General features: G+C 40.7%; 1 protein-coding gene across 1 annotated transcript in view; it reads right to left on the bottom strand.

Annotated features, from left to right (window-relative positions):
* LOC133270147 (PALM2-AKAP2 fusion protein-like) overlaps positions 1-18,520 on the bottom strand; it is a 266,818-nt gene that overhangs the window by 129,444 nt on the left and 118,854 nt on the right. Inside the window, 1 exon segment of the mRNA XM_061455090.1 lies at positions 13,063-13,767. Coding sequence (XP_061311074.1) covers positions 13,063-13,767 — 705 coding nt within the window.

Here is an 18,520-nt window from a genome sequence, read left to right as displayed (position 1 = left end):
TGGGTCTTTATGAAGAAGTGTTGAATGAAATGGAGTGATACAAACAGATCTGTTTGACTACCCATATTATGAAATTCAAGCACACGTCTGATATTTTTAAGGCAAATTATATCCCTGGGGATTCAAAGACTAGTAGAAAGGCTGCATTTTTCTCCAACTTATTTTTTGCATGTCTGTGCTCTAGAAGTATTCTTTATTTTTGACTGGACTTTCTTTTCACATAGTTGAGAAGCACGGCTTTCAGCAACCTCTGCCACCACAATTCACTAACCCTAACTGCTTACATTCGAAAAAAAATTATTAGCTTTTCTATAAAATCTTCTTGTCAAACTTCTCTAACGTAATTGTACTGAGTTTAAAATAATTGAACAAATAAGAAGAAAATTATGTCTGGAGCCTGTGGGGAGACAAGTGTTTTTATAGTGCATAATATTGATACATGTCAGGTACCCCAGGCAGTGTGACTGGAACCTTGACCGCCATTTGGCTCTTGCTGCTCTAAACAAATTTGCTATTTGAAGTTCTGCCCACAGCAGGGGCCATCCTGAACAGATCTTGCTTGTGTGCCACTCATTTTCTGTTGTAAAAGACAAGACAATTGCTTCTCCAGTGCTGCTGGTGACAGGTAGTGCATTTCTTCAGAGTAAGCTGGGTATGCTTACTTTGGTATCTACATCAGAGCTTGTGCTGCTGCCTCGATTTTGTCTTACTGGGGCTGGCTCTTTACAGCCTGCAATCTCTCTGGCACCAAGGGACATTTAAAAACATTATTGCATCAGAGAGCATTTTTATGAACTAATTGCAATACTTCTCTTTAGTGCTTTGTGGCAAACGTCTGCCCTGGCTGACTTCCCACGCAGGCATTCTGCACTCACTGGGCTGGCTCGGGGTATATGGTCCTGATCCTGAAGGCACATGTGGGTTGTTTTCTAAGGGGCTTGGCAGTCCTGCTTGCAGTGTTTGCAGCTATTAAGCTGTGAAAGTTGTCCTTTAACATCAGGCTGGATTTAATCCCTTTTAGTCTGTGTATTAGAGAGAATGGATGAAAGAAAAGAGTTGTTTTCTTTTTATTTCCACTTTCAATTACAGCTTCTAAATACTCTTGAATATTGTCTAAAGCTTTCAGCCCTGATGTTTTCTCTGTAGGAGTTGTAATGAGTAGAGAAAATGGAGACAGGCAGGCTACAGCCCCCACGGTAGGTCCTCCATTTGTTTATATTTGGCAAATGTTTGGCACACTGTAAAGATAAATCAGTAACAAATCTCAGTATTTCCAGCTCTGAATCCTAAATCCTTACATGTAAAATAAGTGAGGAGAATAAACAGTGTATGATCTTTCAGTAGCTTTTCCACATATCTTATTATCATTTCCTCATTGTAATCAGCAGTGCTTAAGAATAGTGTCTGCAGTCTCTTAAATGCCACAAGAAAGGAGACCCAGAATATCACAGCTCTGCAGATCTTGTACATAAAACTACAGCAAGTATTTTACAGATTTCATCCTTATCCAGGAAGGCCAGAATGTACTGTTTCTCTTCTAGTCTCTTTCAAATGATAGAAAAGGCTCTCTCCGGATTGGTTGACTCCATGAGTTGGAGATTCAAAAAAATAGCACTAGATTTTCAGTTCAAGTTGTAGCAGCAAAAATGGAAACTTCTCGCATGCTAAGTTAAGGTCTGTTTCCTTCCCAGGCTGGTCTAAGTGGAACTATCTATCTTAATTAACTCTTCCAATTTACTAACCCCCTGACAACTTCCCACTTCTGTAACAAAAAATCCAGACTGAAATTGCAGCACTGGAGAATTTCCAGATGTGAGCCCTGCTCTCAGAGTGCATGTGGTGTTTAACAGATCCATCACTTTACTCCATCTCACTGGTAACTTAGCCACACTTCGCAGTAGAAAATTGCTAACCTGGTCATCAAAAGGAAGCATTTATTCTGTTTCCCCACTGATCCGTTCATGAACCCCTATTTCTCCAGCAATAAATTTGCTTGTACAGCTTAGCACAGCATGCTAAGAAGGAATATTTTACAGCATAACAAAAACTGAGCAGCACAACACAACAATTAAAAAAATGTCAGGGTTAGGTAATCTCATTTGCTTTAAATTAAACAGTATGTGTACCACACTCCAGTGAAATACAATGATCAAGACATTCTGGTACTTGATCTGGTACTGGTGTAATACAATGATCAAGACCTGGTACAAAACAGTCTCCTTCTTTTTAAAACATAGGATGCTTACAAACCACTATGCCATGCTGTCTAGAGGTAACCACATTGGCTAAAAAGCAGTACAATCATTTTAGCATGGGGTTATGCTCAAGTGAACAGCAGGGCTAATTAGCGTATCCAACTCCCAGGACCCACAAAAGCTGCCATATTGCTGCCAGTGCTGGAGCAGACTCAACTATAGTCCCAGGGAATCTGTAGCCAGTGATGCGTTACACACAATAGAGCACTCAAAAAAGGAAGCTGAACTGATCTGTCATGTCTGAGAAAGTGACCCGTTTTTGAGTCACTTTTTTTTTCTCTTTTTCCCCCTCTTCCTGATCTTCTCCCTTTGTTCTCCCATCTACAAGTAACAAAAAGTACTACTCCTAGATCCTTTTTTCCTAAATCATAGCAAATCCATCACTCCTAGCAAGTGCCTGAGTGCTGTGAATGGCTGGTTTTGGTTGCAGTATAGCTTATTTTTTTTCTGGTTTGACATTGCCATTGCAAGCAGAACCTCCCCAAAAATGTAACAATAAGAAGACGTTTTGTGCTGCTGTGTATGCAGAGTAAGCCCCACTTTTCTTGCAGTCTTGTTGCAGACACTAAAGACACATTTCTGCATCTCCATGAGGCAGGCTACTGCCAATTATCTTAAATTACAGATGTAAAACATATGAAAAAACTTGGACCCACCGGAGTATTTAGGTATCTATACTTCCCATCTAAATCAAGGGGATAACATTGTCTCTGCGTACCTTTGTAGATCTGGAGGTAGGGAACTTTCTGTGAGGTCTGCTGTACTGTTCAGAGCAGCAGCAATTGGAAAGGATGTTTCCAAGGACCTGGGCCAGCATCTTTATTAGTGCTCAGTGAGTCCAGAAAGGTTGCTTACTTACACTGGGAGAAAATGCTGCGTATAAAAGACAGGAGCCAGTCCCTTTCTTTCTGAGGCAACTGAGCTGGTTTGCAGGCCAGTGTCTGTGCAGCAACAGAACTCCCTACCCCTAATCTGGAGTGACCCAACCTCTCTCTCTGCTGCCTGATTATTCACTGTATTCTTTTTTCGCGGGTTGAGGCTGGGAAGGTTCCTCCTTCAAGTCTGATGTAGCAAATTATTTCTATGCAAGTATCTTCTTCCTTGTCTCATCTGAGAAGATGGTTTTGTCAACTAGACACTTCTGACTATGAAGCAGGTGGTTTTCATATCATGGGTAAATGCAGATGATGTTTTGCACAGCGGTGCCATATTCTGTAGTTTTGTAAACTCCTTTAGGGGCCAGCCTGTGTTTCCCTCCTGAGCAGTTACAGAGGATTCATATGTGACTGTGCACAATGCAATGGACATCTGAGCAGACCTTTTGCAGCAGAGGAGCATTGCAAATAGAGGTCTTGGGACAGCAAAAATTATTTCTTGTCAAGTTTTTGTTATTCAATCCTACAGTTATTATCCATAGAGGTTTCATTTAGCTGAAAACCTTCTCATATGGTTAAATGGGGTGGAATGAAAATAAGATATGTACTAGGCTATGGTATGCATCAACAAATGGAATATGTACCTTAAGTGTCCAAGTGTCCAAATTAGTTGCACATACTAATGCCCTTCTTTTTTTCTGGTCTTCACACAGATACTTCTGCTAATTTAGGATCACGATCCTTCCTTTTGCTATGTTAACACACCTTCTGAATTAGGAAGGTCTTTGCAAACCCGAAGAAATTTAAACAGTTATGATCACTGCTGTCAGTTGAGTCAGTTCTAGTCCTTTGGTCCTTTGGTTTCAGAAACATACAATTCTCCAGTCATTCACAGAGTCTTCTAGGACAGGTAAAATTGACTTTCTGTCACTCAAACATGAGTAGTAAAAAACCCCAACTTGAAGCCCCACCTACTGCAAAACTTCAGGACTGCGCTATGAAGCAGCAAAGTTTTATATGCACTTGGCCATTTTCCCTTCTGTGATGTTAAAAAGTACCATATTGCAAAGGCTGAGATACATGTGTGTGTGCATATACATTTATCTGTATGGCTACCGGGTGAAATGAGCAGAGAGTACTTACACAGCAATGGTTGATTTGTGGTGAGTTTAAGATGAATTTTTAAATTTCTGAGAAGGAGGTTTATGATGCCTGCCTGCATCACCCATCCTAGCACTGTTCTAAGCTCAGGTAAATGGAACATCTTGGGGAAAAAAAAAACTACACAAGGGTTTTTCCTTTTTCCTTACAAGTCAGACTATGGCAGGCTTCTTCCAGTCTTGAAACACAGAGTGCGCTGCCTGTGATAAACCCTGGAAGAAAGCAGCCCACTGTTCCTTCCAGAAGTCTTTAAATTCTTTAGCAGTTATTTCTGGGGAATTTTGTATGCCGTATGGAATGCTTTCCTCAGTTAGGAAACAAGTTGACTCAGGACATACAGCCTTGCTGACCAAAGCCAACCGTTTATCTCCCACAAATATGAGAAGATGCCATGTGCTTCTGGAGCAACCAGGTCTGCAATATGCTTGGCAAAGTATCACAGGAGAAGGAAAGGGAACAGTGATGAGACAGTAACAGGTACAAAGAGTTAATATGTTGAAGCATCTAATAAAAATAACTCAGAGCAGTAGGGCACAGCAGGGGAGGAAAGGAAAAAAACAACACAACCCTGCTGTGGAGTTAGTACTTTTATTCTGTTATTGATACAGGCAGCTTGGTGCTGTACGTCCTTGAGATCACAGAGCATCTTGAAGAGTGGTAGTTAGAGAGAAACACAGTAAAAAGACACAGAAGTAGGCGCAGTGAAAAGGCAGATTTATTTACTAGTAATACTGTACAGAGAAAAACAAAAAAAGAGAGAAGCCATAGTTACAGCATGGCTGTTGCTGGCAGTGTTCTTGGTTTTTTTATTTTTGTGTTTTTTTTGTACTCATTTTTTTAATCTGAAGAAAAAAACATAACAGTCAAAAAAGTACACTTCAGGTTACAAAGTACGGCAGCTATCCCCAGCAATTCTAATCCAGTGTTAGCACAGCAGTTTTACCCCAACAAAATGGGATCTTATTTACATTAGCTCACAAAGAAAGTGGGAGACTAAAGCTTAAAAAAAAAATCTCAACCACAACCTACATTCACCATAAAAGCTGCATTTTACACAACATTTTCTTGAACCCCTAAAAAAAGTCATTCTTTGTCTATGAAGTGAAAGTAGTTGGGAGGGACAGGAAAACTTTAGAAATGTTTTCTTTGCCTTTGCCCTGACCTGCTCTTTCTTGGCTACCTTTGCTGCACTCAGATTCAGTGGCCACTGGAAAAGCAAAAACCTCTCAAATGGATTCATCTCCTGTATCTACCCGTAAGCAGTGCCTGCATCCATACTTGCAAAATAACAGCGACAAAACTTGAGCCCATCACCAGTAAAATACCTTAATCACAGACACTGGGATATTAACATATCCTCAAGGCCATCTCTAACCAGCACAGTGCTTCACACTTCAAGCAAGGTTTTAAGATTAGTGGAGCTTAAGTGTTGCATTCAATTGGGAATTTATACACCTGGACAAAACTGTCTTTATTTTTGAGTTTATCTCTTTCTGACCAGCACATTGCCTTGGAGGAGCACCAGTAGCATTTTGGCAGCTGATTTTACTGAGAATGCCTTTGCATGCTGGATCAGCCTGTGGGGAAGTTCACATTTTTCTCCTGAAACCTTTACCCTGCCAACAGCAACCTGACAATCAGGGGGGGTGGCTTGTCTTCTGCTCCTATAAGTGGCTTCTGAATGACGATATTTTATGCACTGGGGCATATCTAGCTCATATGGGCTTGGGTGGCTTAGTGTATTCCCACAGAAATGGAAAGAGAGACAGCAGATATACCTAAATAGTGAGATTGTAGTAGAACCCACTGTTTGGGCAACCCATGGGATTGATAGGGAGTAGATACGGAGAGTACTCCTCTAGTATGAAACCTGCCCTAGGAATCTAGGTAAGTATAGGAAAATGTCCAAATGCCAAGGACAGAATACTGTAATTTCTTTTTACTTGGGACTCACAGCAACAGGCCTGAGGTGAGGTTTAACTGTAATCTCTTTTCTTACCTCTCATTATCTTTGGTCATAAAAGACCACAAAAAGGGAAGCGGAGAAAAGAGGAAAAAAGGAGCATCTGAGCAATAGTGTCCAGAATGACGGCAAGTACACAGTCAGGGGAGAGGGAGAGTCTGGAATAGAGGTGTGCAGAGGAAAAACTTTGGAATTAAAATTTAACACTGCCTTTTTTATGTTGTATATGTGTGCAGGTTTGAAATTCACCGTCACCCTCTTCAGGCACTGGGGTTTTTGAGTTCCTGGAGGGTGTTTGTCTACTTTCAAACACAGTCAGCAAGGAGACCATGCTCTAAATCTGCCTCTGCAGAAAAGTGCACTAGTTTCACAACATCTTTTAAAAACTATCTAATTAAAGGAATGAGGAGACACAGATAAAGCAGCATAAGGCTTGCTTGTAGCATATTGTTTAAAGACCAGACCCTATAGGCTTTTGTGCATGTGCTTAGATTTCATTTGTCTGGGTCATCCCATTAACTTAAGAAGTGCTGTTTGGGTGCCTTATTTTATGCTCACAGGCAAGTCTTTAGGTCTTACAGACCTACTCAAAAGATATGCAAGGTCTAAATTCCAGTATGAATCACTAACATACTAATGCAAGTTAAAACTGTACAAATATACCCAAACGGGTGGACTTGAGTTACTCACCTAGTACTAAAAAATTAATTAAAATTCTTTGTTTTTTTCTTTTTTAAATTTCTGGAATAGCTTAATTTTTAAAACAAACCCCTAAATCTTCATTTGAGAAGAATTTGAGAAAAAATTGCAGGGAAGCTTTGCAATAGAGAACCAGCAAAGCCCCTCAAAATAAGAGAAGCTTTGGTGAACTGAAGGAAGGGGCTCAGAATTCTTCACAAGTTTGCCCTTAAAACAAACGGCCTATTCTTAATCCACTGAACAGCCTGAGTGAAACCACCACAGGAAAAAAACTTAGATTTTATAAGACTCTTTGAATCCAGGAGGAAAAGAGCTCAATTTTATAATGGTTTCATTTTAAATACAAGTGGGACATTTGAAGAACTTCATGCACCCTTGTCACTATTTACAAGCTAAGTTATTATTATAAGTCTATATTACAAGTTGAATTTATATTCTCTTTGGACTGGATGACAATCCATTTATGTTCTAAACTAAGTAAATTCAGCTTTTTCATATATCTTACTCTTTTAGATACAAAAATTACAGTCCACATTTTTGTTGGATATTGTCATAGCCTGCAACCCCTGATTAAGCTCAGAACTCAGGTTTACTCTTGCTGCCCAGAAGGCTCATGAAACATAATCTGAAGCAAATCCTAAACTTTCTAATAGACAGAGAGAACTGGTTGATTCTGAGTGAATTCAGAAAAAATAAAGAATCCACGTCTCAGCCTGTGGGAAAATACTCTACTTTGTCTAAATGATTTAATTCTATTCTTTCCAGTGGCCCATCTCTTGCATTTTGAAATCTAATATTGGATAAAGTATGACAAAATGAAAAAACTTATAGTTCTCCTATTTAGCCTTACCTCTCTACTATTGCCTACCATGTTGGTCTTCTAGATAAATTTGTTTAGCTATAGAAAGCATAGGTCCAACTCTTTCTGTGAAATACATTTACTTATTTAATGGTGTTCATAGCAGGTATATTGGATTCTACTTTTCTAACTTTACTCTTTAAAATGTGTTGTGATCCTGATTCCTGAAGAAAATTGTGGTTAGGTCTACAGAAGATCCCAAGAAGCTGGGCACTGTCATAAATGTATGAAAAAGTTCAAAGGTTCAATGTCATGGCAAGGATAATATTCAGAAACTCAATCCCTGTTTAGGGTTTGTATCTCATTACAAAAATATTTATTCCTTAAAAAAATACACAAATGTAAAATAATACATTTTCTATTATATCCCCACATACTTTCCAAGTATGCAATTTGGATGTTGAGCTACATCAAAGGATATAACACTTTTTATTTCTCTAGCAACTCTGTATGCTATCTTTCTGCTCTGACTAATTTGTTATACTTCTATAATTTTAAGCATGAAGAATCAGTAGTGAACTTGGGTACAGTGGCAGGGGACTAATGTACTAACTGTTTGGGAAGTCCCACTTAATATTTGCTCATGCTGTGGTAGCAATGCTGACTCAGGACCTGATCCTACCAGGTGCTAAGCACCATTTTGTTTTGTTTCAGCAGAAGCAACAATACTCAGAGTTAACCTCTAGGATTACACCAGCCTGGGCAAACTCAGCAGTGCATAGAATAGGTACAGGTACACAAATAACAGCCAAACTACACACTGTGTTAATCATTCATGCCCTGATCTTGCAGACATTTACACACATTCTTACTGTAGGTAGTCCTGTTAACTGAAATAGGTCTACACACAGCAGAATTGGGTGTATGTGTTTTTGTTTGCTGAAGTCTTCTATTGCACTGGTAAAGGTATGCTTCATGGAGAAGGGCTTGCACACACTTCTTTTGCTGGGGATTGTAAGATAATGTTGTGTTTATACAGCTTTGGAATACAGCCTGCATGTTTTGGAAAAAAATAGGGAAAGGAAAGATAGAAAAAGAAGAAGGAAACTCAAGAGTGCTAAGGCAAACTGTTAAATGGCACATCATACCTACTTTGTCATTCATTTAGATGATAACATCACAAAGGCAGAACAGAGGAGTTCTGTAAACATATACCATACAGTACATCAGCCACAGGAAATTAAAATAAGAAAACAACCCTGTAATTCTTTTCTTTCTGTATTGATATTCTTGTAATTGAAAGAGATTGCCTAGCCACTAATCATAATGCTGTGGTTTTTGATTTGTATTTTTCTTCTGTTAGGAAAAAAATAAAATAAAAGAAGGAATGGATGTAAATTGCAGTGGTTTGCAAAAGAAATAGTTCCTGAATGCAAATGAGGGACAACGTGGAAAGTGGGTTCATAGAAACTTAGAAAATATTAAATATAAAAAAGTTTCATAGGTTACTTTTTCACAGTCTAGGAAAAGATACAGTGAAAAGAGGGATTTTTTGTTTTTCTTAAAAAAAGTTAAGGCGAGCAGTTTTTTTGTGGCAAAATGCTCTCACTGAACCAGTTTCTGTCTCTACTTTTTTTTGTATTCCCTAATAATGAAATTGAGAATGTACATGTGATGATGTAAGTAAAACAGACAGGGGTTTTGCTTAAAATGATACAAAAAAACCCTCCCTTAATGTTCCTTACAAAAATCTCTCTCTGCTTGACCACAGAGCAGACCTCTTCCTTTGTGCCTGATTGTACATGAATTTCCACCGGCAGCTTCCTATCTGAGGGCAAAGGGAAAACCAACCCCTTTGAAGCCCAAAGCATCCCTGGAAAACCAGTTTACATTCATCAACCTAGGCTAACACATCTGAATTCCCCATAATTTGGCTGCAGGCTAATGGCTAGAAGGGACAAGCTGATGTCAAAGCATGGCTCCTGTCCTTGTGGAGGAGGATGATTGGAGTAAGCGTGTTTCAGCTGGTGTAGCTAAAGCCCTCTAAGTTCAGACTCATTTGTTTCTGTTTTGTGTTTTTTTCTGACCTCAGACATGGAACTGCCTTTGACCAGTAAAGACAAACTCTGTGCAGGCAAACCATTAGCTTTTCTGGATCTATCAGGGCCCATTAACCATGAAGTTCATATAAATATACAAAAAAAACCCGGCCTTCCTAGGCACTCAAAGTTAGCTACAAGTACTGAGAAGTAGGTATTTGACAGTATTAAGGTTTAAGGCTTGTGCTCTGCTTCTAACCACTAAAGGGCCACTTCTGGACTCTTGCATGCCACTATCTCCCTGCCACATTGTGCCTCAGATGGTGCAGTGGTCTCAGAGACATTCTGGTCCCAGCCTCAGCAAGCATCTCCCAGAGCCGGCCACTGAGGGAGTCATCCCCAAAATGCTGAGTCAGTGCTGAACCAGAAAGTCATCTGACAAGGAAGCACATGGCTGAAGAAATGCATGGACAGAGCTGGTTAGGATAGAGATGACACCCTGAATTTTCCGAGCAGAAGGCTTTGGAGAAAAAATGTGCATATGGGAGAGAAGCAGCAGGGCAAAAAGTATTGGGCCGGGTAGACACTGGGAGGCCAGGTGGCATCACACCTGGAGAGGAAAGTGGTAATTGTGGTAATCAGTGAGATGACCGGCCAGGCCAGGAGGAGATGGCTGAAGTATTTGTTTTTGAGCATTACTGATGAGATGAACAGGCCCCAGAGTGAGAGAACTATTGCAAAGCATGCCTGGCTCCTACAGCATTCATGGGTTGGGGAAACATGGAAAGAGCTTCACCCTTTATGTTGCAGTGCTTTAGGGTCCTAAATGTGCCTGGGGACAGCCTTGCCAGTCCTGTTGAAAATTCAGGGTCTTGTTTTAAGAAATGTCAAGATTTCTGGGGAAAAAATTAAAAAAAAACCCCATACAATCCAACTGAATAAACCCAAAATACAGGTTGCTAGTTTCCAACAAACAGCCACCAGATCTGTTGCCACAATGAGGGGCTCTGTGGCCATTCCCCTCTTTGATAAAACCGAATCACCTAAGCCTGAGTCAAGGGATGATATGCAGAGCTTCTTTGGGTGAATTTGGTCCTTCTCCCATCCCAAAGCCCCTGGAGGAGGTGGGGGGAGTGTGCAGAAGTCTGTTAAATCTAGCCACTGCGGTGATATGGAGGCCAGCAAAATTTCTGCAGATGTCATATAGATGTGGCTGTCTTTTCCTACTATCTGCTTGCTTTTCTTTTTCATGACTGTCACCTGGGCAGTGGTAAGAAGTTACACTGACCAGCTCCATACTGACAGCTGAGTAATCTAACACAGGAACTGCCTTTGCATGATTTTGTGTGTATGTTTTTAGTGTGCCTCACGTTACCACCACCATGAACAAGTGTCTTTTTAGTGGCACAGAAAGAAAAGAGTACAGAGCAAGAACTCTTTAATCGGATGCTCTGAACTAACAATTAATGCAGTAAAAGCACCATCCAAGAATGAACAGAGATATCATAGGAACCACCTCAGACTGAAAAGAGTTTTTTTTTCTATTTTCCTTTTTTTTTAATCCTTTTTTATTTTCTGTTTCAGTTGCTGTTATTGATGTTTGAAGTCTGATAGTTTCAAAGACACTTCAAAATGATATTTGGTACTTTTTAACACTATCAGAAAACACAAATCCTGATTTTTAATCCCACTTCTGTAGTTATAAATCCAGACTAACTCCACCAAAGTGAATGAGGCTGCACTTAAGCAAAACCAGTGTGAGACAAGAATCAGGATCGTAATATCTGTGCTAAAAAGCTGTCTGCTTTTTCACTGTAGTTAGAAGAATCAAAGGACTGAGAAACAAGGAAACATCTACTGATTTTGGATGCCTTTGCCTTTTTACACTTACACCTTGAGCTGTTTTTAACAGGCCTTATTTTCAGAGCACAGGTGAAGAAAGATTTTTTGGAAATCAGGCCTCTTTGAAGTGTCACACACGGGAAAATGAAGCATCCAAAACCACCAGTGGTGTTTGAAAGTGTTAGCCTTGCAGCTGTAGGATCCCCAGAAACAGCTGCTCCAACAAAACTCCAGTGGGCTTCCACAGGAGTTTTACCCTGGAAAGTAGGGCAGGATCACACTGATCACCTTTCATTGTGTAGATGCACTGGAGAGATGCTCTATGAGAAGCTACACTTCCCTAAGAATGAGAAAATAGAACTCTGGCCCTGCCCTGCCCCCATTCCAGTGCTGAGAATCTCAGAACTGAATCTACTGGGAACAGGGTCAGACTGTGAGAGAAGTTCATTTATATTCTAAGGAAACAGAAAGCAGTATCTCTCATCTACTGGAGTTCAGTGGAAAAACTTCATGTATAAACATTGGCAGAGTTACTGAAAGGCAAGTAATTAGATCAGTGACTCCATTTCAGTTAGTGTGACAGCTGCATTTTTTCCATGTCAAACTAATTCCAACTGTAATTTGGGGAGATAAAGTACACATACAATACTGTAATCTGGAAGATCTATGTAAGGCAAAATCATCATTCATATGTTTTCTTGAAAGAATAATTAAGGTCCATTTTTGGTATCACCAATAAGCAAAATGGCTGATGGTTTTTTCTGATATGGCAAAATAAATTGGAAAGTTACTATAAAAAGAAAACAACTATGCAAACTTTTTGGGAAAGACCAGTCTGAGTTTTAGCAAAGTAAAACAGTAAAATGATCTAAGCCTTCCCCCAAGAAATAAAAAATAGGATCTATAAAATAAAGTTTAAATGTGATTTTTCTTAAAAAAGAGAAGCAGTATTTTTTTTAAGGCTCCTGTATCTGGCTGCTGTGAAGCTCAGAGTCCCACAGAATCCTAGGAATCTGATCAAGCATGCCAGATATCCAACAAAAAATGTAAAAAGTGTTTCCATTATATATATAAAATATATATATAAATCAAATAAATATGAAAACATTTGCTCCATTTCCCATTAATCTCTCACTCTGCAATATTAAGGGGAAAAAAAAAAGCCAACAACAAAAAAAGAAGCAACTTTTCCCACCCCTCCCAAACCCCAAACAGTAAGTCTGGAAAAATAACTGTGTGCTCCTCTTCCTGAAGAACTAGAAAGCAAAGCAACCCAACTGCAAGGCAATGGAGGCATTCACTTCCAGTTCACAGTATTGCAATTAGAAGTACAGTGAGGTCTAGGTAAGTGACGGAGCAGGAGCTCCCCGGAGTGGGGAAGGAGTTCACATGATAATACAGCATTGACAGCGCTTTTTCTTTTGTGTACCTGGGGCAGCTTCCAAAGGCAGGCTCTCTTCCTTACCCTCAGGAGAGGAGGGCTCTGTCGTGTCCGACAGGGGCCTGCCAGAGACCAGCTCAGCAGCGTTCCCATCCATGGTGGAGATGTCTGTCACTGTCTTCTCTCGCAATGACTTCTCGTCATCTTCATCAATCAGGACTAGCTCTGCCTTGATGGTCTCATCATAGCCCAACACTTTCTTTGTCTCCTCTTCATCATCAATGTTCTGGTAGCCCATAAATATCATTGTCACTGGCTGGTCTGTGCTGGCCTCTGGGGCTTCACCACCACAGGGTTTGTCTTGGGTCTGAGGGTTCACAGCGTGCCCTTTGCTGGGTTTGTGTATCATTTCCAGCTTTGCCTCCTTGAAGAGCATTTGCTCCTTCATATGGCTAAGGTTTCCATCGGCTACCTCATTTCTGTCTGACACGGTCATTGTTTCATACCCTCCTTTTACACTTGATTGTCCAGCTTTTTGCATAAGTTCATCTACGTCCTTTGAGCTTAATTTATGTACTCCATTTTCTACCACTGTGCCACCAGAGTGAACCTCATAGACTACCTTGGTACCATCATCATAGACTTTGAATCCTCTTTGATGGGCCTCATCTGGGCCAATAGGTGAAGCAGAGACAATCTTGGTCTCTCCTGTCTGTTTGTCTTTCTCCACATTAATTTCCATGGTGCACAAAGCTTAAATGAAAACAAGAGAGGAAGTGCATGTTACAACAAAAAAAGCCAGTGAACGGTTAATTGCCAAACAGACAAAGAAAACTACGGTGCCCCTTTTCCTACCTCCTGCTTCTAAAGGCCAAGCGTTCTACGTTAGAGGTGGGATGCAACACTGTGGACAGAAACAGTTATTATACTATAGCTTTTTATGCAGCTGGAGGCTAGCATACCTGTGGCAAACAGGACCTAGTCTTCCAGCTCAATCTGCGTGGAGCTGTTTCTGATCAATCAGGAGCACCAAGAGCACTTGGGTTAGGTGCAATTTAGACAAAGGAAGGTGACAGCATGCAGGTTGCCCTCAACCTTTCTGGACTTGCCTCAAAATTCAGATAGAAGCTCATCTCCAGGAGCCTCACTATTCTCTTTTTCATTCTCTGCCATCAAACTGACAAGTTAGCTGGTAACAAGTTTTGTTTACTGCAAATTAACCCCCAGAATGTTTTACTATCAATGGTTGTTCTTGCTTAACTCTTCCATCCGAAGCATTCAAAACATTTTATAGAGGAGAAGAAACAGTGTTTACCCTGTTCTACAGGTGGGAAAACAAAATCACACACAATGGGATAAATTCTCCCTCAGATGCGTGGCAGTGCAACTCTCTTAGCTTCCACCAAGGCATTGACAGTGACAGTGACTTCTGCTTGCAAGTTAAGAGAATGTACAAAATGGCCAAGAAGTGCTCCGTTGTTTAGTTGGTGTACTAAGCACCATTGCCAAAGAAGAAGGAAAAAGTAATAATAAACTGATTTTCAAAGCGTCATGAAACAGCAGGTGAAAACGTGTGTGAGGAATGCAGCTTTAGAATAGCAAAGAAGCTTTTATTGTATCAGTTAAGAAGGACGCAGTAACAAGATGAAAATTGTAGAGACCACACAGTAGCAATAGGTGGGCAGTCTACACCGCTCTAACTCCCATTTTGAGAGGCGGTGGCATCTCACTAGACAGCTTTTCAAGGAAAAATGTGCAAAGGTTTCACAGACTTTCCAGAAGGGTTGTGTTTTTAAGCATTCCTTATATGCAGATGAAGACATTCTGGCATCTGGACAGACATCCACAGACACATAATTACAAATTACCACAGGCAGTGACAAGTGTTTGTGAAACTTATGGTGACCGTTTCCACCAATGAACCTTATAATTGTGATTTGTCTTACCTGGGGACACTGCAAACTGACATCTTGGTTTTTTTCCCTGATTTATTTTCAACTGAGTACAGAATATCCTTGCCTCAAAAACCAATGTAGCTTGGTATGCTTGTATTTTAAAAAAATGAATTAAAAATTACTTTTGCATTAATAGATTCCATTAGTCTTATTATTCACACAGAATAGTATTTTCTTTTCTGGATCCTTAAAGCAAAGTATTTAATCATCAAAAGGAAGTTTATTATGATTGCGCACCACGATTCCCCCCATAGTTCTAGACTTTGCGCACTGCTTAACTGGGTGCATACTGGCCTCTGCAAGGTGGCCTCCTCTGGCCCCTGGGTGTGCTGTCTAGTGGGCAGCCCAGCCAAACAGGGGGTCTGTCCGTCTATGTGCTGTGTGCATCTGCTGAGACCTTGGTCAGCCCTGGCAGGGCTGGTTTGGCCAACTGCAACACCATACAAACTCCTGCATGGAGGCAGAGGACAGAGGTGCCACGGGGTGAAGGGGCCTTGCTGCCTCTGAGAGTGATGCATTGCTGAAGGTTGGAGTGGGCTGTAGAAGCAGGGATCTCACTTTGGCTATTGCAAGATAGGGAAATATCCCTAAGGACCACATTTTACCACTGCGTTGCAAGGTTTATGGGCTGTGTCCATAGCTGTCATGACCCTGAGCACAGGTTGCCCATTTTCACAATGAAGCGGGGCTAGCTGACAGAGGGGAGATTTAGATTAGACATTATGAAGAAATTTTTACTGTGAGGGTGGTGAAGCACTGGCACAGGTTGCCCAGAGAAGCTGTGGCTGCCCCATCTCTGGAAATATTCAAGACCAGGTTGGACAGGCCCTTAAGCAACCTGGACTAGAGGGAGGTGTCCCTGTCCATAGCAAGAAGATTGGGACTAGGTCCCTTTAAGGTCCCTTCCAACCCAAACCGTTCTATGATTCTATGATTCTGTGATTTCAGTTTTCTGATCTCCCTCCGAATCTGTGTTTTCTTGAAAGCGTTCATGCCTGATTGCCCCAGAGCAGGCCAAGCAGCTAGGAGGAGGAGGAGGCTGCAGGGGTGAAAGCTGGGCTCTTCTCCAAGGTGTGCGGCAGCCATCATGGACTGGAACAGGAGAAATTTAGGTTGGAAATAAGGAAAAACACTGTTGCTCCAGAGCTGGAAGCAATTAAACCCTGAAGCAGGTTGCTCTGAGGAGCTGTGGCAGACTGTGCCATGGTGTGGCTTAGAGAGCAGCTGGCATGGATCATTTGCTTGGGACTGTTCCTGCCCAGGAGCTAATTGGTGAGTGCCCTGCAAGTCTTGTGCAAGTACCTCTGCCCTGAAGCTTTTAATTCTACTTACAGAGGTAATGAAACAAAAATATGTAGGTGCCATCACCCTGGAATTTGCACCCTTCTAGGGGCAATTTCTCTGGAAGGGGTGAGAGGGATGAGGAAAGGAAGAGGAATTATGTTTACTGGCTTGTTACCCCAAGCCATGGGGAAGTGGACCCTGAACATTGCTGTTCAGGCATATATTGTTCAATAACTTCCAACACTGCAGAGGTATGTATAGAGGTTGGCTAGCCTATGGTGAAGAGGTTAAAGCTGACACTTTTGCATGTTTTCTAGTGACAGCCAGCTGAACTGAAGAGATGAAGGATAAGGTAGCAACAGCATGTTCAGAAAATCATCTCTAACAGGCAAAAACATTCCTTATTTGTCCTGAACACCACAGCCCTGCAGAGGAGGCACTGCCAGCTCACTGACCCACCCACCTTCTTCTTGATGAGAAGCAGCATCCTGAGCTCCCCTGTGGAGATCATGTGCTTCTCCTCTTTTTTGAAAAATAACAGTATTATCTGAGGCATGACTTTTCAGTAAAGACTGCTTAATTTCCTGTGAAATAGTTGAGTGCCTTGTTATTGCACTTAGTGCAGAAAAAGGTGTGATCTGCCAGGCCTCCCCTATTTTGACAAAACAAATTTCTTCCGGCAGTGTGCATTAAAAGAAAGCTTGTATAGTGGGCCTGAATTCAGAAACAGGGAAAATCTGATAGTTAAATAATGTGGGCTTGGCCATATCCGTTTCAGAAGAGTTGCAAGATACATCTTTTTATCTATAGCATGGAGTACTGGTAAGAAACATCTTACCTACTAGGGAGACTTTGGCCAACAAGTTCTAGCACTGATTAGACATCCTACTGGCTGACCTGATCTAGAAAGTTAACTTGTATGGTATGGTCCTTGTGCAGCTTATGTTTGGCTCATTTGGTTAAGTTTTTCCACTAGCAACATTTTCTTTTCATTTCTACCATGATTTCAGCAGCAGTGTTTTAGATATTGGCATAACGTGGTTTATCACCTGGCATAGGCATCACATTAAAGCTACTTGTGCAAGTAAATGCATAGCATGCTCAAGTTTTTTAGAAAGCTGTTCAATAGGGAAATACATTGCCATAGGAGAAGTGGGTAACTGAACTTGGCTAACCTGCCTGTATGCATAATGTTCAATCTCTGCAGGAAAACCTAGCAGCCCAGCTTGTCAAAGTAGCTGAAAAATGAACTAATGTAGATTTCTAAAATGTCTTTATTTAACTAGAGCTTATTTATGGCAAAATGTGCTCTATTAATACAACACAAAACTATCTGGTTTTTGAGTTGGGACAGAAAGCAGTACTTGAAGATGACAGTCTGTATTCACAAATACGAGTTTTCTGCAAAAGCTTTTATTAGAAAGTAACATGATGCAGTACTTCATGACAATAAGATCCCAACATGCAGATGGAATGAGCTGGCTTCTGCCAGTTTTGTGGGTTCAGAGGCTGTTCTTTCAAAGAAAAAAAAATTTCAATAGTCTTTGAGCTTGTTTTAAGATGGATGTTCACAGTCTACTTTTAGGCACATATGCTGATGTTTTTTCTTTACCCTATTGCACCACACAATACTCTTATCAAGGACTACGTGAAAAAGTCTTGTGTGTCATCTGAAGAATGAAAGAAATCGTTTTCTTGGTGTTGACAAATAGCACAAAACACACAGGGAAAAGCTTGCTTTTAAGACAGATTAGGGAAAGTACTGGTGGAAAGGAAGTTTTTGGAATGGCTTGAGACACGACTTCTGAACAAAATGACATATGCTGTAGCTGTATACAGTGTCTTAGCTCCAGACATAGCTTTGCTATGCTTGTTAACCCATCCTTCAAGTATCCTTCCCAATCCTTAGGACACCTTTTAAGTATCCACCAACAATTTGGTCTTGAGATAGGGAATACATTGTTTAGAAAAGAAGGATCTTGAAAATAAGAAAAACATACAGCTTTTAACAATCATGTTGTTACATTTAAGACATGTACTGAATCTGAAACAAAAAAAGTTAGAAATTTCTCTGTATGACTCCAAGCACAAAACATGCCATAATTCTCCCCACCTTTTCCCCAATAAGAAAGAATGGCATATAAATAAGTATAAAATAACATAAACTTTTGAAGCACATGTGGGGTCCTGTGAGTATCTCTTTTTCTCATTCATCTTAATGGGAGCTGCACGGATACAATGGAGGAGACAAAACCTTGGCCTAGGTA

This window comes from Pezoporus flaviventris, unplaced genomic scaffold, assembly GCF_033815535.1.
Source record: "Pezoporus flaviventris isolate CSIRO_AGI_PZ_B2104156 unplaced genomic scaffold, CSIRO_AGI_Pfla_v1 ptg000018l, whole genome shotgun sequence".
Lineage (NCBI taxonomy): Eukaryota > Metazoa > Chordata > Aves > Psittaciformes > Psittacidae > Pezoporus > Pezoporus flaviventris.
Note: the sequence above shows the minus strand (reverse complement) of the source record. Positions and strands in the feature narration are given on the sequence as shown.